General features: G+C 39.6%; 1 protein-coding gene across 3 annotated transcripts in view; it reads right to left on the reverse strand.

Annotated features, from left to right (window-relative positions):
• Nucleotides 1-4,240: 4,240 nt before the first annotated feature.
• The window catches only part of ITGB6 (integrin subunit beta 6), a 70,104-nt gene continuing 50,726 nt past the window's right edge, over nucleotides 4,241-23,618 (reverse strand). For all 3 annotated transcript variants that reach the window (XM_004266278.3, XM_033421790.1, XM_049712025.1), the window contains 4 exons: nucleotides 22,408-22,505; nucleotides 17,563-17,682; nucleotides 12,024-12,190; nucleotides 4,241-6,397 (listed from right to left, as the gene is read on the reverse strand). In XM_004266278.3, the coding sequence (XP_004266326.1) occupies nucleotides 6,299-6,397; nucleotides 12,024-12,190; nucleotides 17,563-17,682; nucleotides 22,408-22,505 (484 nt within the window). In that variant the 3' untranslated portion in view covers nucleotides 4,241-6,298. The remainder of the gene's footprint in view (nucleotides 6,398-12,023; nucleotides 12,191-17,562; nucleotides 17,683-22,407; nucleotides 22,506-23,618) is intronic.

A 23,618-nucleotide genomic window follows, 5' to 3' on the forward strand; every position in this document is an offset into this window, starting at 1 on the left:
TGATGCCCTGAAAGGGTCTTTACTTTATAGCTAGATTGATCATAACCCTGCAGGGAAGCCTACGTGGTCAGGGCAAATCCATGATTACATCTGGGAAAGCAACTCTAAGACATATCCTACCAGATGCAGATTAGTAGTAGCGCCTTTCTTGGCATACAGAGGAAGGGGCAGAGCCAAAGGTGAGCACTGCCATTGACCTTCAGGATAGTATGGTGATTAAGACGGAGGCTTCAGAGTGAGATGCGCTCAGGTCAAAATCCTGCCCTTGTATATATGTCCATGCCGCTCTCTCACTTTGCCCCAGCTTACCCTTCCCCCTCCCCGTGTCCTCAAGTCCATTCTCTACATCTGCGTCTTTATTCCTGTCCTACCCTTAGGTTCTTCATAACCATTTTTTTTTTTTTTAGATTCCATATATATGTGTTAGCATGTGGTATTTGTTTTTCTCTTTCTGACTTACTTCACTCTGTATGACAGACTCTAGGTCCATCCACCTCACTACAAATAACTCAATTTCGTTTCTTTTCCCTCAGCTTTCTGAATGCCAGTTTCCCTCTTAGTAAAGTGGGGAAAACAATACAAGCCTAAATACAATAAGATACATAACATACTTTACATAATGCTGGTTATGGTAGATAATCAATGAATAATGGCTTTTATCATTATTATGTCCTTAACTGTGATTTATAAGACAGTAGAGCATGGTGGTTAAGAACATGGATTCCAAATCCAGAGTTCAAATCCTGGCTTCAAAGCTTGCTAAGTTCGTGACCTGGGCAAGTTACTTAATATCTGTAAAACAGGAGATACTAATAATACCATTCCAAAGGATGGTTGTGAGCTCTGTATAAATGAGCATATAAAAAGCTCTTGGAACAGTAGATGTTACCTATTTTTATTAACAATGCAAGTTATTTAATACTAGTAAGTTACACCTATTAAAATAAGAAACAATAAATACCTCCATTAAAATAATAGATGTATCTAATAAGATACATCTATTAAAGTAAGGAAGAAATATATATGTATGTATATATGCACACAAACACACACTGATATTAGGTCTAGCAAAGCCAGCTGGATGAAAAAAAAAACACAGCGACTTTTTCCCCAGTCAGTTATTGACAAACAGTGGCGTTTCATAATGCACTGTCTTTCAATGTTAACCTGGAACTGGGTTGGCTACTATACAAGGACCATGAATGTAAACACATTTCAGGCTAGAAAAGCATATACTGTTTGAGCAGTAAGTCTCCTCATTAAACGTGTACCTAGAAATCTCAAAGATCAGATTGAAATTTCAAACTGACCTAGAACTTCTGTGGGATTTGTAAAGCCTTGAAGTTGTTCACAACACCAAAGAGCATGTGTGAGTCTAATCTGTGCCTTCCAGGGCCTGGTCTCTCCCAGGGTCTAGCTCCGGGACAAGCTTAAGAGAGGAAGAATTCCTAAGTTGCCCGTGCTGCTCCCTCTTTGCTGGTTGTGCAGCCAAGTGGGAGAGAACAGAAGATCACATATTTGACCCTTTGCTCAGCCTAGGGTGATTCACATTTGGATGCTTCTAAAGCACAAGGGAGGCGGCATTTAGCAGCCTACAGCCCACATTTAAAAGCCTACAGCCCACACTTAACAGCCTACAGCCCACATTTAACAGCCTACAGCCCACAGCCCACATTTAACAGCCTACAGCCAACATTTAACAGCCTACAGCCCACAGCCCACATTTAACAGCCTACAGCCAACATTTAACAGCCTACAGCCCACAGCCCACATTTAACAGCCTACAGCCCACACTTAACAGCCTACAGCCCACACTTAACAGCCTACAGCCCACATTTAACAGCCTACAGTCCACATTTAACAGCCTACAGTCCACAGCTCAGAAGAATTCATACGTTGGCCCAAGTAGTGACTATTTGACCACTGCCCACCATCCTGGCCTCATGCAAAACTCTACTCATTTAGTACTAGAGCGTCCTAGTCCAGCTATTAACAGAGGCCCCGATCACCTAAGTTCCCTTGCTTTTTAGCTGTGTTGGCTTGAGTCTGCTGCTGTATAATGAAATTTAATAAAAGGGAGAATTTCTATTTATCACATTTCATTTAATCCCTGTTTATCATTCCCTCTGAATAAGGGGAATGAATAATGAGATTTTTTCCCATTTAGATTTCCATAAAATGAGGCTGATATAAAATCATTATGAACAACATTTAAATAAATTTACCCTCTTGAGAGATCAACTTTCTCCTGCAGTTAAAGAATATTATTGGTGGAATCGCTTCTGTCGTATCATGTCCCTTCAAGAAGTGCTGGAAGAAATGGGTGTGGAGAGGCGAAGAGAGTGATTCAGAGGACTCTTGCTTGCTTTGGGAGGATTCGGGGTCTTCCATTTGGGGGGTTTCACAAGAGTATTTCAGGGCACGACTGTTTCTGATGTTGAGGAGGGTTAAACCTGAACCAGATTAAATGCACCACGTGGGCTCAGCTGAAATCCCCATGGTGCTGGGCCGTCTCACTCTTGCCTTGGAGCCCTGCAGGATGCCTTTGTCAGGGGAACAGCAGGCCCCAAAGGATGAATACATTTAAAATGAACAGCCAACCACTCCCACCCCCATGTATCTCATTCTCAATATCGCCCAGCGTAGCTGTCCCAAAAACTTTCTCTTCCCTTTCCCCCAAAACTTCCTGCCTCTTCCCCAAATCTAGCTGGGTAAACATTTTGTTTCTTTCCCTTCCTCTTAATGGCTCAACTCAGATCGACTTATTCTTGCATTCTTCTTTTAACATTTCTGTTTTCTTAATTACCCAGGTTTAGCTGCCACTCTGGACTTGGGCACAGGACTTGTTGTGGCCCCCGACCCCTGGGGAGTTAGGTGGAAGTTGAGGCTCTACCCCGAAGGGAACTGTGTGAGTAGATGTTGGAGCAACTCCCAGCTTAGACCCAGGGAACAGGTGGAGACAAGGGGATCTGGGATGTGTGTAAACTGGATCCAGTACCCTGATAGTGTATAGTTATTTGTTTATTTTCTTCTCCCCGACTTGGGAGCATAGAGATTGGTTATTTTGTTCATTGCTGAATCCATATTCATAAGAGATGTGTCTGGCATATATTAGGTACTCAACAATACAGATTGAATGAATTTATTGAGCCCCTACTATGTGTTGGGGATTGTTATAGGTGCTAGAAAAGACAGGAACTGCCACCACCTAACAGATGGAAAAACTAAGGAGAAAAGTGACTTTCTCAGAGCTATTCAAAGTGGAAGCAGTTTCTGGATTTCCAGACATCTGGCCTTTCGTCTACAAGAAACAGCTTGTTTCTGAATATTAGCACTCTTCACTTGACTTCCCCTCCCTTTTTGTAAAGACAGGGTCTTTCTGAGGGAAAGGATTTTTTCTAAGCTGACTCCTTTTGTGAGCAGTGGGTCTTTCTCTGCTTAATTTTTCTGATTTGGAAAATGAGCATGGCATCCTGGAATCTATTGGGTTGGCCAAAAATTTCTTTCGAGTTTTTCGCATAGCATCTTACAGAAAAACCCAAAGGAACTTTTTGGCCAACCCAACACAAATGGTTGCCCAGGAAGACAGCACTACCTGACTGTATTAGTTTGCTGGGGCTGCCATAACAAAATACCACAGACTGGGGAGCCTAAAAATAGGAAATTAATTTTCTCACAATTCTGGAGGCCAGAAGTCCAAGATCAAGTTGTTGGCAGGTTCTTCTGAGGTCTCTCTCCTTGGGCTGTAGATAGCTGTCTTCTCCCTGTGTCTTTATGTGATCTTCCCTTCCTGCATGTCTGTGACCTAATCTCTTCCTATCAGGACACCAATCATATTGGATTAGGGTTACCTCATTGTAACTTAATTACCTCTTTAAATTTCTTATCTCCAAATGCAGTCATATTCTGAGGTACTAAAGGTTAATACTTCAGAATGTGAATTTTGGGGTGAGACTCACAGTTCAGCCCAAAACACTTACCCTAAAGAACTTGATTTTACAAAATGTGAGGTAATGTCCAGGCCTGTTTAAAAACCTAGTGATTTCAGTATTGTAAACATGCAGCAAATTACAGCCCATGCCCTGCTGTCTCCTGCCTTTGGTGGCTGCCTCTTTCTGCTCTTCTCCTTGGCCCCAGACTGAGACCAGCAAGGCGGTCAGAACAGGTCACCCAGGGATCCAGAAATCCAAGAAGAGGGTTTTGTGTCACGTAAATAAAAGGAATTACCATTCATCTAAGGTTCATTGTTTAAATTACCATGTTTATTTATGTCAACACAAAATACAATAAAACAACTTACAAAAAACCCATTTTATCATCACGTAACATAACTCTTCAGTGAACAGAAGTACTACTGTTAATGTTTTGGCCTTTTCAAGGTCCAGCCTTGGGTCAAAACAGTATTCAGAGAAATAGCAGATTCTTTTCTACCTTCCCCAATATATACACAAAGGAAATTTATATATTCTAAAATCCCATTCCAGTAATAATACAAAAATATCACATGTAGAGATGAATACCACTATTGTGTCATTGGTATTGCAACTTCCTTCTTGCTCTAGATTTCCCACTGACCCTGAGCTTCAGTCAGGAACGTATGGGTACATCAGCCCTTCAGGTTTCCCAAGTGATTAGTAATTCTTTTAGTATAACTGTATACTACCCAAGTGTCTAATTTACCTGAGTTATTTAGAAGCCTGAAAAAAAAAAAGTCTCCAATGTTCAAATGTGTACCAAGCTAACTGATAGAATTGAAGAGACTTACTGTAGATTAATCTGTGCCAGTTCAGTGGATAAACATGAAGCCTCCATTACCTAATGAAGTACTCACCTAGTAAAAGGCTTCACATTACAATTTACTCAAAGGTAATAAACATTGCACAAAAGCACAAGACCTCACCTACATTCCAGTAGTTTAAGTGCTATTTGCTTAGTCACTACATTATCAAACAAATGGTAGTTATCACTTACTTAACAAAATCTTTCTATCATTTCACTGACAAGAGTCAGTCTCACCCTGTGGGAAGAAGCAATGGCTTGGACCTAGAAGACCTCAGTTCTGGACCAGTTCTACCCACTCTCTGAGGCTTAGTTTCCTTGTGAGGATCAAATGAGATGAAAGTGTTTTGTAAAACAGTATTAACTATAAAAAATAATATTCTACAGAGTTCATCTCTTCAATTAACCTATGGATCCCTAATTACCCACATGTATTTTGCAAGTAAAATCTTACTTTTTAAAGTAACATATTCACCATATGCAACTGAAATGTGCAAGCTGTGTTATGCAAATGAGAAAAGAATATAGATTTAAATAAGCCTATTACTCATGAGAGACTTGTGTACTCTTGATGTGTTTGATTTAAAACCACTAACAATTTTATTCTGTTTAACCCATGGTCCTTTTGTATATTATTGGAGCTCTTTTTGAATAAGCTATCTAACCATTTAAAGTAAATTTTTTAACAAGAAATTAAAACTTTCACATGACATTTACAGGGTTTACATGATTGTGAAACTGAGTAAAATGGGTTGAGAAATACAGAAGGAGTAATAGTTTGAAAACTCAGGGTCAATAGGGAAACTGAGTATAGAAGTTTATTTTCAGGTAATTAAACATAATCTAATGATAGGCTTGTTATTTTTGTTTTTTACTGGTGACTTCCTAATTTATAAATTACTTCTTCTTCATCTGTAAAACAAAATACTTGACTTTTGGGTACATTCAAATCCACAGAAATTATTAACACTTCATTTTCATTCTTACACGTGGGATATTTTTGGAAGAATTGCATCCTACGGCTGAAATAAAAGTCAGCATCTCATTTTTTCATAAATTAAAAAAAAAATCCTCCTTTAGGAAAGGGCAGATTTACTAAAAGTTTAGAATTCATTGGCAAGTGTGAGTATATAATGTGAGCATATGGACTTTGTGACTTTGCTGAGACAAAGACGTCAGGTATTCCTGCAAGAAATGAGATTCTAATTTCAAACATTTTTTAAATGCAAATCAGGCCCCCATGAATTATTTTGATGATTTTTTTGAGGCATTAATGCAACAGAGTTAGTATTCCTGAAATGATCCCCAAAGTCACCCCTTTTTTAAGGATATTTCTCTTCTTGATTATTTTGAACCTGCCAACATAGTCTCTAACCTTCACACAGAGAATGACTGATCTCCAAATGACCTATTATTGTCTTAAACCAACCTCATTTTGAAACAACAAAGAAAGAAAAATTAAATAGTGCATTAACATTTCATATCAGTGAAACAGACTTTTTCCGTGCGTAAAGTAGTTCTATCCATCCGTGGAAAGGTCTACCTTTTGTTTTTCCCTGTGTTTATAGGTTACATTTTTAAAGGTACTGGTGGAGCCTCTGTACAGTGGATTGGTTCCCTAAAAAAAAAAAAGTTCCAAATGAAAGTATGTATATTATGTTATTACATGGTTTTAATATAGCTAAATAATTTCATTGTGTATTACAGATTGGAAGTTGAGAGTCAGGCTCAATCTTGAAAGGCATTTGAATAGTTTTGATTAATTTGATATGTCATAATTTTAGCATTTAAAAATGTATACATCTTTATTTTTTTATTATGAAGAACCAGTCCTATGCGTGCAACCTAGAAATCTTACCCTTTTTGGAAATGCACTAAATCGTGGATAGAAAACAAGACTTTGGCTGTTTTGGTCACTGCCGTTTTATCAGAGCTGAAAGCTAGCTCACAGTAGGCACTCGGAATTTATTGAATGAATAGAATGAACCAATAGGGGACCCAAAAGTGAAATGTAAAAAATAAAAATGGGAAAAGTGAACTGGTAGAAGCACACAAAGATGAACGACATAGTATCCGCCTTTAAGAAATGTGTTGCTGGTGAGAGGCATCAAACAAGGGCACAAATAATCTTGCTAAAATGAGATCAAAATTCAGAAAGAGTGACAGCTAGCTGCTTGAGAGAAGCAGAGAAAGATCCCCGGGACAGCAAACACCTGATGTGGATAGTAAAAGAATTCAGTGGCTTTTCCTTACTAGAGAATAACAGTGTGGGAAGGAGGGAGTCACAAGAGACTGACATGTGGGACGCTGGGCTCATGAAGGAGTACAGATCCCAAGGCAGGTTGGGCAAGACAGCTTTGCCCTTGCGGCAATAGAAAGGTTGTGTGCCAAAGCCTGGATAATTCAGTTGTGCTGTTTGGCTGTAGATGTGTTTCCAGGTGCCGTCACCAGGACCAGAAGGACCAAAGCTCTCTAGGTGTTTGGAGAAATGCCCAGCCTGATCCTCCCACTTCTCTCCTTTGGTTTCATTGTTCCAGGCAGGAACAATGTCTGGGTGAGGAGCAGTTTCTTCCCTCCCATTTCCCAAGGTTGACGAGGTAACGTACTTCAGCAGGTGCCTGGCACATAGTAAGTGTTTAATAAATGCTGCCTCTCCTTATTAGTACTTACTTATAACTCTTCTTCACATTTGGAATTTCCTTTTCTTTTAGGTCCTAGAGAGGGTACTAAAGATATCTCCCCCCAGGGCTTTGGGACTCAACATTTCCAAGCCCATTTCTGAGTATTATGGAGTCTGGGTACCACCTCTAACCTTCCAAATTACTAAATGTTATACATTGGTCTCCTTATCTCATGAACTGCAGAGATGGTAGCAATTTCTAGGCATAGGTTTGAAAAAAACACAATTGTACTTGTCTCCTCAGTACATTTCTCTTGCCTCTCAGAGGAACTGAATAAAACTGAAAACCATTCCCTGGCCTCTCCCACTTGTTGCCCTTGGATTCGCTAGTGTCTTCATTGTGAGGAGGAACCACACCTGCACCTGTTTCTACATTGCCCAGAGTCAGTGGCCTGATCTCTAACTGAGTAACACGTTACCTTTGTCCATGTGCCTTTGGAGAGAGATGCTATCTCAGTAATGAAGGCAAAAATAGAAGAGGTTACCTGGTGGTGGATGATGAGTGAAGGCCAAGTCACCATATTGCTTCTACTCCTGAGGTCAGCCTGGATAATCATAAGGACCCTACAGTCCTTACTTAGTCCTACTACAATAAGAACTTGAGATTTGGAGGGTGTAGGGCAGACTTATGTGGTCTTAGATGCAAGTGGAGTCTTGTTTACAAACAAAAATCATGAGTAGAATTCTATTAACTTTAAGAGATTGCAAGCTATTAAGTTTAAGTTGGCTACAGAAGAATAAAGGACTCAACTGAAGAGGAAAGATGGAAAAAGTAAAATGTGTAGGCTGGGAATGATGGGTGGGGTACTGTCCTGGAGGAATAGAGGGACTTAGGAAACAGAAAGGACACTCGGTTAAGAGTAAATAGTCTGTGAGCAGGGTCAGGGAAGATCTTTGTAGGACTAGGAGTTCTGTTGTGGGCCCCATCCCAGATCACGTCAAACATCCCACACTAAAAATAATTTATATGCACGACAAAGGAGGTGCCTTGAGTTGCAATTGACTGAATACACAATGCTATTTTGCGGACATTTAGTTGAATGTTTAATTTTGATTATGCAGTTTTCATTCTGTGTTTTGAAGCAACTTTGTTTATCAAGGTCTACAATATTAGTGGTGGGGGGAGCATCTCTTAAGAAGCTAGTTATAGGGCCTGGGCATGCTAATAGGGTTGAGGGATGAAGCAGATCCCACCACAGTAGGAGGGTAAGGTGGAAGCTTAAAAGTGGGGAACAGCAAGTATACATTGTCAGGGGGCAGTAGTGTTTTTTCCTGTCCTCAGCTGATGATCAGAACTTAGGAGAATGAGCTCAAACAGGATTTTGTTGGCAGGTGAAAGTGTGGCAATGTCCCACCAGCCTCCTCTAGTGCCACGTAGGTGGCAACCTCCCTACCTAGGATTTCCAGCTGAGACACAGGTTCAGGTCTGGCTCCATTTCGGGTGGGTCTGCACTCCTGCACTATTTAGACAAGGTCGGGTTTCCCCCAGCCATCTGGGGTGACCAGGCTGATTCCCCCAGGAGTCTGGGGGTTGCTAATTTAGGCTGTGGATTTTACAAAGGCAATGGCACATTTTTAGAGCTTGAAAAAGTGGTATTAAGAAAGCTCTCTGTCACGACCCACAGCTCCCTTAATGATTGCCTAACTGCCAAACGCAGACCTGATTTGCTTAGCACAGTACAAAATCAATCCATGACTGCAACGAATGTCAGACTGAACATTTTTGCCTCTAGTTAATGACTTGTCATCCTAGAAAAAATGTTGAATCAAAAATGGATTTAAATATCTTCCCTTTGTGTTTTCATAAAGAATATCTAAAAGCATAATAAAAGGTAACCTTTCTTCATAGCTACGATGAAGGAAATGTTTCAGGAGGCAAGGACAAAGCTCTTTCGCATCCTGAGCTCTGTCACCTTTAGAGTCTAATGGGGGCCTAGGGGTCAGAGGTCCCACTACTGTCCCCGGAGATCCCCAGGGGTTTGAAGACCAAATTCAGTTCTTCAAGAAGAAACAGGTTTTAGATAAAAACAAAATCAAATCGAGGACCCCAAAATGGATGCACTGAGCAATATTCTTTTTTTTCCAATAGGACATATTAGTGAAATTTGAATTGAGTTATTTGAATTAAACCTCTTTTGCATCCAAGTGAATAATTATGACCCAGTCATTATCTAGTCCAGAACATCAAACGCTTGTTATTCAAAGAAACTCAATTTAACAGGGAATAATATTTTTCTTTTATGCTTTTATCTGTTTAATGCATATTTTTGTTCTATTTTAGGTGAAGAGACAGCAAAAATTCAGCATTTGAATTTCAGTCATGTTCTACATCCTGAGGGAAAACAATTCATGTTTTAGGGGAAATTAACTGTTAATTAAAATGTTATTTTAAAGATATTAATCATTTGTCAGTATTCATGCCTTTGTAGGAGAACATGAAAATATGCTGGTTAGTAGATACACATCACATAATTGCCCAAACACTTGTTTGCGAACACCTGCCTCTTCCTTCTAGGAGGGTCAAGGCTGTGCTTGGAAGAAGAGGCTGCAATTAGGATTTTAGCTCCACTATGGACCAACAGTTTGGGAAGTCTCTTAACCTCTCTGAGCCTCAGTTTTCTTACATTCGAAAGTGTCAAGACTACTTCACTGGGCTGGGGGTTGTTGGACTAACTGCTGCTATCGTGTTTTGCGCCAACTTAATCACATTGTTTTTTGTCTGTCTGCTTGCTTCTTTTTCAAATTCTTTTCCCATTTAGGTTATTACAGAATATTGAGCCGAGTTCCCTGCGCTATACAGTAGGTCCTTGTTGGTGATCTGTTTTATCTATAGTAGTGTGTACCTTATGGTTACCAGGGGAAAGGGTGGGGTAGGGGAGGAATAGATTGGGAGTTTGGGATTGACGAGTACACACTAATCAGATTGTTTTGCCTGGTTGCCTTCTGACCTCTGCCAGGCAGTGGATGAGAGTTAATAACAGCATCTGTGGCCAGGGGGTCAGGTGAAGTTAATTGCTCCAACACTTTGGCCTCATAGTACTAGGTTCTAAGTCACCAAACTAACCTGTCAGGTTACATTTTTACCTCGTTAGAGATGGATACCTTATATCCTCACCACAAATCCTCACTTGACATTCCTAAGGGTTTTGTTTAATCAGGAAAACTCCACACACACACAGAAGAAGAGGAAGGCTGTATCAGGAACCTCTGTAGACCCAGATTCAATAGTTATGAAGATTTTGCCACACTTGCTTAACTATCCCTCTCTCTCTCTCTTTTGGCTGAATTATTTAAAAGCAAGCCCAGCCTTCACTCCTTTTTCATTATAAACCTTAATTATTTTCTAGCAAAGCTTCATGCCATTATCATACCTAATTGAATTAACCATAATTCCTAGCTATCAGTCTAATAACCAGTCTGTATTAACTTTTTTCCAGTTGTCCAAAAATATATATTAGAGTGTTCAAATCAGGATCAAAACAAGATCCATACATTGCATTTGGTTGTTCTGTCTAAAGGCATTTTTAATGGGAAGATAAAGTAGATAAAAACTTTCATTGTCCATTGTGCTGCACCATATATTATAGTTGTTTCAAAATAACTGCACAAGATATAAACATTCCTTATCAAGATAAATTTATCCAAAACAGAACATTCCATTTGCTTTAGGTATTGAAGATATTATAGACCTAGAGCAAAAAGTGTTAACATCAATTTACTTGGGGAGATGAACCCAAAGGAGCTTTGTATTTGCCTGTATTGCCTCCAGTGATATCGCTGTTTTTAGAATCAGCAATGTAAGATAATTGCTATCAGATAGCTGGACACACCATTAGAGAGAGAGAGATGAAATTAAAACCATGAAATTGTTTCTGTGGGCCTCTAGAAATGGAATTATCTCTCCTGTGGAAAAGAAACACAGAAAATTGGAGTCCTGTTTTGTGTTTGCCTACTGTGAAGAGGAGACACATAAATTACATTTATTGAGTACATATATTTAAAAGTTGATACTTTGGGGGTTTTTTTTCAGGTAGCTGTTTAAAATTTATGTTTTTCAGAAAAACTAACTGGACAGTATTTAAAAAGCCTTCTTGACTTTGTAACTTATTATGAGTAATAAGTATTTCCACGGAAATTGGCATGAACGGTCATACTACTCATGAACATTATTCCATTAGCTCTAACAACCGAGTTATGGAAATATTTAGATACAGCACCTATACTTTATCAAATGGGACCTGCGGGATCCTCCTGGTGGTAAAGAATAAAAGGCATTTCCTTGATGTTTCTAAGTAGCTATACAGTATAAGGAGTTTCACGAGACGCTTCAGAGTAGGGGAAATCCTCATTGCACTGAGAGACAAATGTATGCTGTGAGGGCTATCTGGGTCTCAGATAATGGACAGAGGTCTCTTTGTCCCCAAAGCAGAACAGAAATAAGCTGTTGGGGACGTGATGAGAGGAGTAGAGAAAGAGCATGACGTTCTAACTCTCCCAGCTCAGAAGAAAGCCGACATCCCATCTTTTACACAGGAAAAGGAGTAGCCCCTAAGTGTGCACATACCGTTTGCCACTTGGCCTTTGACCTTTCTGTTTCAAATTTGGCAACTTCTTTCCGATCGTGAAATGACACCAGCAGCTTCCAAATGCACAGTAGGACGACTCCAATGAGAAGAATAGCCAGCGAAACCCCCAACATGATCATGGGAATATTCGGAGGTTTTGGACAGTCTGTGGAAGCAAAGAAAATTATATTAAGAAAGTGGTACAATTAATGTTCTGATGTAGTGAAAACACTTCTAATGAAATTTTCCAACCATACTTTTTCTCCTTTTGTAACACCTTTTGTTTTGCTGAATTAAAAAAAAAAAAAAAAAAGAGTTACTTGTTGAAGGGTAGCCCTATTCATTCAAAGTAGAACAAAAGATAAAGAGTTTGGTTATTCAAAGCAAATGGATAGATACTTGAACGGCTGACTCAAAAAGAATTCAAATTCAAAACAGTGACAATTAACACACACGGAATATTTAAAGGATCAATAAAAAGACTATAGTTTACTAAAGATGGTCTCTTCTGGGTATATGATAAAGCAGAAATGGAACGTGTTCACACAAACACACACACACACTTACTTTTTCATGAATTTTCTTGAACCGTATAGGAGATTATACTCAATTTTGAGTATTGATTATACTCAATACTAATATTGAGATTATACTCAATATTAAATACAACCTACCCCTGGGAAATACACTACTTGGGCTTTTTAATATATAGACAGAAGACAATCATGGCTTTCAGTTTTATTTCAACTCTAATGCAGTGCCCTGGTGTCCTGGAAAATTCCTGGACTGGGTTCAGGAGAGATGGGTTCCATTCCCATCTGATGGACAGTAGCTGCCTGAAACCATCAAGTCCCTCCATCTCCCTGAGCCCCAGTGCCCTCGTCTGTAAAACAAAGATGTGGGAGTTTAGTGTTTCCTTAACTTCCTGATAAATTTAAGCCCAGGTGCTCGTGCTTATTAAACCCACCCCTGAAATTGCTGGACCGAACCCCTGAGATTCTGATTCGGTGGGTCTAGATGGAGCCGTAAATTTTTTATTATTAAAAGTATCCCAAGTGATTCTTATCTTCAGGGAAGTTTGAGGAATTAGGTGTTCTGTATAATCCTTTCTACTTGAACATTCTATGAAATGTTATTTTGACTCTATTGATGATAGTAATATAATTTTGCAATTACTCAGTACCTTCTCTCATTGACAGCAGAATGACTAATAATACTTGCAATATGCCTGGGAGATGATACATTTCTTAATGAAACATTATAATTAAGCTCCCCCTTTGCTTTCATGGGAGAAAAAAATCCCACACAGAAATTATCATTAAATATCTGTTTCCCTCTGCAAGAAGTGAGGCAAATCCATGGTAACTTGGGAGGAAATGAATCATGCTCAGTTTATCCTAACTCTTATTGCTTTTAGATATTTAAAAAGGAGGGTTATACACACAGGACTAGTCATGCCGCTTTCAAGGTAAGATCTACAGCTGATCTGAATTTGAGCGGAATTAATGGCCCCCTAACAGCATGATGCCTGGCCTCACACACTTTTGTGCTTTGGCCAAAAAACCATTTAAGGAGATTATGCAGGAATAAGTAAAGGAGCTAATAAAATAGGTACTACAGTATGAAGATCTAAAGACTGTTTCTAGCATAGCAAATGAACCATGGCTGCTTCTAATAAGTTAGCAACACTCCTGCAAAGAAAGTGGCAGGCCTGTGTCAATGAGAATGTATACTGGCTACATCTTTGACTGAAATGTCTGGGGTGGGGCATAGGATGTTCCTGCTCGAAGCAAGATGAAGCTTGCTGAGACCCTGCAGTCAGAACATGAATTAGGAGAGCTCTCCAGTAGGAAATAAATGATGGAGAAACAGCCATGGCCTGGTGGAGATAATTATTTTAAGAACTTAGAGTCATTGGGAATTAAACATTTCTCAAGAAAGGATTTTGGCCCAAGCTCCAGAGCAGGTATTACACAACAGAAATTTCCACTTTCCATACTCTCTTTAGTATTTCTTGAGATGCTCAGACTAAAGACATTTGTAGGTGGGGCAAGATGCTTTCTCCATCACTGTGCTCCGTCCAGGGTTGCCTATTGAGTCTGGGTCAGCGCTGCGCCTAATTCTAAGGTGCTGAGTTTCTAATGCTGCCAATCTGGTTGCGCTACCACATGTGGCTATTGCTCAATAGTCACTAGAAATGTGACTTTTCAGAATTAGGTTTTGTGTTAAGTGTGAAATACACACAGATGTTGAAGACTTGATATGAAAAAAGTAAAATATCTCGTTAATAATTTTATATTGATTGTACACTGAAATAGCAATATTTTGGATGCAATGGATTAAAGAAAACATTATTAAAATTATATTATGTTTTTTTAATGTGGTTACTAGAAAATTTAAAATTACAACGTGGTTTGCATAACATTTCTATGGGAGAGTGCTGATCTGACATGGGAGAGTGCTGATCTGACCTATTTGGGGGATTCAGATATTTATGATGCTTGTACAGCCAGTGAGAGGCAGTATAGCACAGTAGTTAAGAGCACGGGCTCTGGGCCAAACTGCTGGAGATCCCCAATCAGGGCTGGTACTTAATTGCTGCAGGACCTAGCAAATTATTAACTTCTCAATTTCCTTACCTGCAAAATGGAAATAATAGCAATACCTGCTTTATATGGTTGTTGAGGGTGTTAAATGAACCAATACATGTAAAACATATAGCATAACACCTGATATATGGTATTAGTAAGGGCTCAATAAATGAGAGCTGCTGTTATTATTATTATTATTACAACAAATGCACCCTTCTCGCTTTTCTATCCTCAAGACCTCAAGGGCTTGGAATCTCCAAGTTGGAAACTGTGGGTGTAACATCCACACCCATATCCCTGCTAGGTAGGCTCCCCAACTATCATTCACTGACTGTGGCTCTCAGGAATGTGGCTGAAATTTCCTCCAAAAGGAAAAAAGATGAGTGAAGCTCTCCCTATGTTCACATACACACTGATGGTGACCCTTCACTGGGTGTTGTTTTTTTTTTCTATTTGTTTGAAGAATACTGGGCATCCTTAACCTTCAGATCCTCCTTTCTCATTTTGCCTCTTTTCTCTCCTTGCCTCCAACCGGCTACCCTGGGATCCTCTGGTCTTAAAGCTGTGAGAGGGGACTACAGATTCCTGGGGACGGGCTCTGTCCTCAGGGCCCCTGGAAGCTCCGGGCCTATCAAGGAGCTCGAACATTTATCAGGAAAGAAGCATCCTTGAAGCCGTCAGGTGACTCCTGTTAAACTTCTGGGAGGTCATTTTCCCCTCACTATTCCCTGCTACAAAAGCATAGGGAGAATAAAAAGCTTTAATAAAAAGATATCAGGGCATCTGAGGGCTCTCGGAAAGATGGCATGTTGATGTACCACTCATATTGTGTGGGTGAATAAAGAAGAAAAACCCAACAGTTCAGTAACGAGCAAGCATTTATCAACCAAAATGTTTCACAAGAAAAAAAAAATCAAAATGAAACCATCTAGATACAAAACCCCCTGTATTAAAAACAGAACCTACTCTGGAAGTTCATTTTTGTTTGGAACTTGCTTCTCCAATGGAATCAATATTATAAGGAATGGCTTTGATTTCAGGAGAATCAATATTTTCAGGAGAATCAATATTATAAGGAATGGCTTTGATTTCAGTGGCTAAAGCCACTGCCATGGTCACAGACAGAAGATGGGGGTGTAGTTGAAGAATTTGACTTAATAAAATACATAATGAGGAGGCCGGTTTTCGTACTGTAAAGTATTTCTTCCTCGTACAGCAGGATTCACCTTAGATTTTCTTAACTAATGACCTCTACAACGCCCTTTACATATGCATTTCAAAGAAGTCAATTTACAGAAGCTTTTCAAGAGCAAGTCTCCTGGTGCACTCTGCCCACCTGAGTGGCAAGGTCACCATCATACACTTGTCTCTTGCATTGTGCCGACCCCTCCCTCCCTGACCCTCAGCACTGCAATGTGATACTTTTCTAATCGTGTTTGCTTGGTTAGTTCATAACGTCTTGAACTTACTTTTTGGTAATTTTGTCATTGCTTTTCACACTCTTAAGTGATGGCAGCTTGGTACTCTTGGTTTCAAATTCAGGACTTAATACTTTGTCAGCCCACCGATAAACCAGCACACACAACAGAACACATCTGTCTTCTAGCCTGCCCTTGCTGCTAGAAGGAACTTAGGCCTCAAGCTTTTGAGGGAAGGAGGAGGAGGCTGCTGACAAGATCTGGAGAGGTCTGATTTAATGCAGCTGTCATTTCTGCCAGGAAGGTTTAGGGACACATCATTAACTGAAGACAGAAAAGGTGAGGCACCTGTGCACATCTAAGAAGGCAGCCAGGGCTTTTAGGGCAGAGTCACTCAGAGGAGTTCTGGAAGCCACCTGTATCAGAGGCGCCTGGAGAAGTGTTAAAATTCAGAGTCCTGGGCCACACATCCAGCCTGCTGACTCATGAGGCTGGCGGTTTAACAAGCTCCCCCCGTGAAACTTACTAAAAGTTAAGAACTTCTCAACAAAAGTATCAATACCTTCCCCACTAATTTCTTTTCTACCTGCTACAAGTTTCTCTCTCCCCTTCACTGAAGATGAGATTTTTTATGTGAGGGTTTCCTGAGTCCCAAGCTGACTCCATGAATTGGTAAGGAGAAAAACTCACAGAAGCAACTCACAGACTCTGACTTCCTTTACAGATCACTTCCTTCCTTCCTTGTCTGTTCACATCTTTCCGACTCAGCATTATCATTTAAAGACCCATTAGGTAGGTTATGAACTGGTACATATTTTACATGCATTATTTCATTTAATCATTGAATCAACCCTTAGAAGAAAGTACTGTTATTTTTCCCATTTTACAGATGAGGAAATAGAGACTCAGAGAGACAATTATCTTCCAGAATGTCAAGGAAGTAGTGGAGCAGGATTTGAGCCAAGGTTTGCCTGAGTCAAAGCTCATTCTCAGGCTTCCCTGGTGTCTGAGAGTCCGCCTGCCGATGCGGGGGACACGGGTTTGTGTCCTGGTCCAGGAAGATCCCCCATGCCGCGGAGCGGCTGGGCCCGTGAGCCATGGCCGCTGAGCCTGCGCGTCCGGAGTCTATGCTCCGCAACGGAAGAGGCCACAACAGTGAGAGGCCCGCGAACCGCAAAAAAAAAAAAAGCTCGTTCTCTTAGACTGCTATGCTTCTCTTCCCTGTCAGTCTTTCCTAAAAACATACCTTTTGCTTTCATTGCATTTAATTGGTCCACCTTTCTACAATTCATCAGCCAGCTTTCAGGGATTGGTACAAAAACACTTCTCTTGTTCTTTGGTCTTAATAAGAGGCGTTGGAACATATCAAACCTTTCAACAGGTATCTTTCAGTCACTGGGAAAGTAGAGGCACTCCATCAAAATTTGGAAATGTCTTTCCTGGCAAGCTACCCAGAGCAACTTTCTGGTTGTTTTCTCCTCTCCCATGTAACATCTCTTACCATTGGCAAGGGAAGGCATGTCACCCACCTTTCTCATTAATGCTGTGAATGATGGTTTTCCCTTCGTTATCTGTAGTTATTAGGAATGTAATAAGACATTCATTTTCTCCTCGCAGAGAACAGGAAACAGAACTATCCTTTGAGAAATCTGTAGATAAAAGAGTCATTCATTAGGTTAAATGAGATTCCAAAAGAGATTTTTTTTAAAGCAAAGTAGCACTGAGTTTTATTATACAAATAGGAATTTTCAACATTACAGAATAGGAATAGAAAAGACATAGAATTTTCCCTATCCACTGAGGTTTTAGTTTCTACTCCTGTTCCAGAAGAACAGTTCCAGGTGTGGTCAGTCAGGACTGACCATCGAATGCACCCATCAAAATGATGGTGGGAGGATTTCAGTAGAATGAAGTACTTCAAGGCAGGTACCCTTAGCTGTCTTGGGAATAGGATGGCTCTGATTATGGTAATGAGGAAGCTATACGTTCTCCTTGGCTGACAGCATCTGGGAGGAAGCTGAGATTATATTTCAGAAAGGGACTACACAGTCCAAACTGATAGTGGTATTTCTAAAGGGGTCTTTCCCGCAATGGCATAGTCAAGATTGTTGGCCACGTATTGTCAAAACAGTAAATATAAATTAATATGAGGAAATGGAAAGTGAAGTGTTATGTAGCTCAGGGACCACCAGGATAAAGGTAAATCCCAGAATAAAAGGAGACCAGGATGACAGTGGGCCTACCACTCAGTATAGCCATTTTCTCAATTAAAAAAAATTCAGTTTTCCTCAAATCTTTTCCAAGTAGAAGAAAAATATTGAGCTTAGGCAAGAGGCAGAAAATGAATGTCATGACCGAAATTGATAATATAGTAAAATGGTCAGTCTAAGATGCTAATACTATTTATGAGCCATTTTAGTGATCTGGTACCTATGCCAAAATTACGTAGGAGTTTTCTAATTAAAAAAACAAAAAACTTGCTTAAAGTTCTTTTATCTTCTAAGTTAGAGACTTTTATAATGATACTGTTACAAACACTTTTTCTCAGAAACCTGTAAATAGAATGACCTTTTGCTCTTATCCTAAAATTTTAAGACATATGATCCAAAATTAGTATATTATGACACAGTGGGTCAGAATACAAAACTGGGACTGTCCCAGATAATCTTGGACATGGTCTTGTTAGACCTATAACTTTTCTCATTAGCTTCAACATAAAAAGATTTTAATAAAACAGAATCTACATGTGTTCCTCTGATTCTAACAAAGAAAAATTAAGTAATAGTCTATTTTTCGGTTCAACAATGCTATCGCCATAGCAAGATAGAAAATTAAGTTGTTTTTGCATTTAATTTATAAGTTAAACATCTCATGCCAGAGTCTGTAAGAAGCATGCCTGTATTATCTATCACAACAGGGACTAGTAAAACATTTGGCATTATTGATAAGATTTCAGAGGATAAATTTAAGTGAACAAACTGTCTTTGAATCCATTAGAAGCATCTATTTACATAGGAATATTAAGAAATCTAATTACAAATTATTCTCATCTGGTCCTAAATGTTTACCATCATCTAAATCACCTCAGAGTTCTGCAGTGATGGATTCCAGGGACCCACCCTGGCTCTTCTGAGTTGAGAAGTCCGTGGTTTGGACAGGAGTTTGCATTTTAGTGAATTGTTAACAGTATTTTTAATGAGGTGATTCTGATGAAGAGGTTTGGGCACCTCTGGGCAGCATTTGATTAGTGAAATTTGTGATATTTCATGTGTTTGACAGCAACAGAACTGTATATATAATTCATACTTTGGTCATTTTTAGATGACCTCGACCACACATTCTCCTACCAAACCACCCAGTTAGCAAGGATTCATGAAGTCTCCGGGAATATGCTTTTTTTTTTGTTTTGGAGTGTTCTTTTCCTTCCCTCCCCGTCTCTGCCGTGACAGTGGACACCCGCCCTGTTCCTCTCAAACTTACTTAATGGAACATTTTATTCTCAGGTAGAAAATATGTGGACAGCTCATAATACTCCTTTCAGTAATATTAATCCTGCTTTTTTATTTTCCCTTAAAGAGCTACACTGAAGCACAGGGAGGCTTAATTTACTTGGCCAGGATTTTTAAAGTTTTAATGGAACCGCTAATATGACCTTTGAGTCACGACTCCCTTCTTGCTTTAATTACTTCACCACTCCTTTGCATGACTGTTATGACTCTAGATTTAGCCTGTTTTGTAGTGTTTGGGTATTAAAATGCATTATTGAATGTGCAGTGAAAAGGTCCAGCTTGGGCTGGAGATTTGCATAATTAGCTGCTAAGGTTTTCTTTTGTTGGTTCATTAGAAATGGACCTTTCTTTTTTACCCACTTTTATGAGTGCTAGCAGTGCTGTTCTAGAATAATACGATGAAAATAAGATCTCAGGCAGTCCGTGAAATCATACTTAGAAAAGGAAGAAATGTGAGAATAGAGGTGAAAAGGCTGGGGTCTGGGAAGGTCCAGAAAAGATGTGGAAAATATAAACTGTCTGCACCATTGAATCAAGATAACCATGTGTTTAAGACCTCGCCTTTGGGGCTGAGGCAGTAGTTCTCAGAGAAAACAGTTTCCCAAGGGGGGGAAAAAAGAGTTCTGTGGTCAAATAAGTTTGAGAATCCCTCCTTACTCTAATTCCTCCCTTTGCTTCTCCTGCAAATTCACAATGCACATGTAACTTAATATACAAGACAACTCTCAGTCTTGCAAAGAAAACAAATAGCTTAGCTTCCCATTTACAAAATTTATATGACCATGGGTGCTTTTGTCCATTGAACACTTTCAGAACTAGTGTTCCATGGAACACACTTTGAGTAACAATGCTCTGAGTACATGAATATTGGGGTAAATTAAAAACTTCTACTTCAGTAAAATGGAGTGAATAAAGTTAAACCATATGTCCTTAGAAATACTCACACAAGTCACCATAGCACAGGTGAGGAATAATTTATTCAGATTATGAAGTTTATGGTTATCTTACTTTACTCTCCATGTCCTTATTAGGGGGAGAATGGGCTGATAAAAGACCCCATGGAAGAGCAAAGATGTTGTGATAATTTCAAGATAATATGATCAATAACATAACTGGACGAGTAACTTGAAATAGGACTTATAAAAAGGCCCATTAGAAGAGTGACTTTTTTAATTCACAGGCTGACAAAGATAGTTTTTCTCTCGAATTCATCAAGATTAGTGCTTTAAACGGTACTGGTAATCCAATTATTATTTTTGATTTCTGAGCTAGAAATAGTTGTAGTCCCCTATTTTGAAGGTAATTTAGTCAATTATACAAGAAAAATAATGCAAAAATTTTAAATGCCACTTGAGAATCTTGTCTTCCTCTCAAATCCAAGCATTTATGATAACCTATACTCAGAAAACTGTGTATTTAAATATAGTAATTCCCTGTTCATGATTTACATGTTTCCAAGGTTTACTTCTTTTTTCCCCTCAGCACATTAGATTTCTCACGCTGCTAGTCAATTCAGTTCTAGTCATTTGCAGGGCATTTTCTGCAATTTTTAGTCATTTCTTTAAAACACTTGGTAAATATCCCAACTGTGTGCTGTGAAATGAAGCCAGAAGGATATGCTGAGATTTTGTACGAGTTACTAATGTGGACAGGCTACAAATCCCACTTTGCTCGGTGCTTCTACTGCATCTTACCTTCGGTATTAGTGTAAGGTACATACCGTCTTGTCCAGTTTATGGTTATTCGGCATATTTATCTGAGGCACCAGAAAAGCACAGGCAAGGGGTTTCATGAGCGCTAATCACGCCCCTCCACACAGCGTTATTTAACTGTGCACAGTCAGAAACCTCAAGTTTAAAACAATGTTGGTAAGTTTCAAAACAATATAAATATCACTAACTTATTTCACTTTGGAAATGGATTAATTTCCGTATTCTAGCTTCGTCTATTCAAGATATATATCCTAGAGTGTCATAAATGATCGTCTTGGTTATCCCGCTCCTCCTGAGATGCACCGTGGCGGTGCCTCTGAGGCGTGCAGAACAACGTCCCTACCTGAGCAGCAGGGGTAAGGCAAGGAGTTTGTGATGATGGAAAAACAAATCCCCCCAGATGGTCCCTTTGGGAGAAGTCAGTCATCGGCTTTGTTTTAAGGTTCACAAGTTATTTTTTAAATGCATTACCAGCTAAAATACAACCAATTTACAGATTTGAGATAACATCTTGCCATTAGAAAGAATCTGATTTTAAGTAAGTAACTTCAAAAATGGCAGGTGGAAGCAAGAGCAGAGTTTGCTTAGCAGTTAAAGGTAACAGGCCCTTCTCGTAGTTTGGGACCAAGGCAACAAGGAATTAAGGATGACCATGTAATGCCTATGTTTGGAAAGCTGGGAGTAAAAGCATATGCAGGGGAGGGCAGGAAAAATGGCCACTAACCAGAAACTGCCTGGTGTCTGAGAGTTGCTGTCAGAAAACCCATATTATACCTTACTTTGTCCTATCATGAAATAAGATAATCGGACGATAGAGGATGATTTCAGGTTAGGAGGTTAACATTTAGCTATTTCTTCAATTTTCCACTCTTCTAATTCAAAAAAATATAGCATTCTGGAATTCTCTCCAATTGCATGTGTTAAGCAGAGATGAATTTGCAACAGAGCAAATAGCATAGCCGGGACTTTAAATTGCTTGTCTCCCAAACCATCAAGTCTTTAGCCTTCTGGAATGCATTTACTCTTAGAAATGGATGCGAGTGAATTAACACCCTAGTACAAATGAGGTCGAGCTACTGAAGAGCCCTCCACCGAATTTCTGCCTCTCCAAAACTGTGCAAAGGAAAGGAAAGCAATTTCAAACAAGTAGAACCTTCTTCTTCGTTGATGGTCGCACCAGCTAATTTGCATTTGTCAACACAGTCTTCTCCCGCCTGGCCATCTGCAGACAGGTAGCATTCAATGCAGCTCCTGTGAACATTATTCAACAGAGTTGATCAGTTTGTGTTGGTGGAAAATAGATACACAGCTGGGATGTTGCTTTAATGCTGTTACTATGGTTCTGGCTATAGGAGTGTCTCAGAGAGGATATTGTGTTTCGTTACTTTCAGAAGGATGGTTGGGTGATGTCCAAGAGGAAACTCCTTTATTCTGAATTCCATTCAGTAATCAGTGTTCCATGAGCCAGCCTTGATAATAGCTACTATCCTCATTCATCTGTACTGATTGCTTCTGATTGGTTAGATTAAAATTTTTTTCCCCCAACAACAACAAAAAACCCAATTATTTTGGTATTTGATTTAGCTATATTTTCATTAAACATTTTCCTGGGAAGGGTTTATGGTACTAGACAAAGTGTGACTTTCTTAATAGAAATGGTCTGTGTTTTAACAAGAATTCTCATATGTCCTGAATGACTATTTTAAAGATTCACTTTTCTGTAACCCTTTTGAATGCGTCCAAGCCTTGATAGGGGTATTTTCAAAAGCTGAGGACTACAGCCTGGATCCTCATTAATGCAGGTTTTTAAATAAAGGATTGCTACTTATAGAAAAGTGTATTTCCAAGAACATAGCCCAGGAATTAAGCTACTCTAATGATGTCTACACAGGAAAGTAAACTTAGACCCTGAATTAATCTCGTGCTGACAATCACTTTACAGATGGATAGTGTTTGGAGTAACCCGAAGCTGCAAGTTTTCTTACTGTGGGCACACATTATGCTGGCCCAGGAAAGGTGTGCTCCTCTAAGCGCTGGAAACATTCCCCACGCCCACCATGCCTCACCAAATCTCAGCTGAAACAGCACTTTCTTAGGCAAGCCTTCCCTGATCCTTATCAGTTAGTTCCCTCGTAGTGGAAGCTTCTGAATTCCTCTGCTGGAAGGGTTTAGGAGCAGCAATCTACGTGGAGTAGGGGTAGCAGTCTTACCTGGAAGTGGTCTTTGCACTGCAAGCACACTGCACGTATCTGGGTTATATATTTACTTGGAGTGGTTTTGCAGTGGGGCTGCTTGAGATTGCGAAAGCCCTTGAAGGCTCTACACCTTTGTGCATCCCACTGATGGCCGCCCGAGCTAGTCTGG

This window comes from Orcinus orca, chromosome 7, assembly GCF_937001465.1.
Source record: "Orcinus orca chromosome 7, mOrcOrc1.1, whole genome shotgun sequence".
Classification (NCBI taxonomy): Eukaryota; Metazoa; Chordata; class Mammalia; order Artiodactyla; family Delphinidae; genus Orcinus; species Orcinus orca.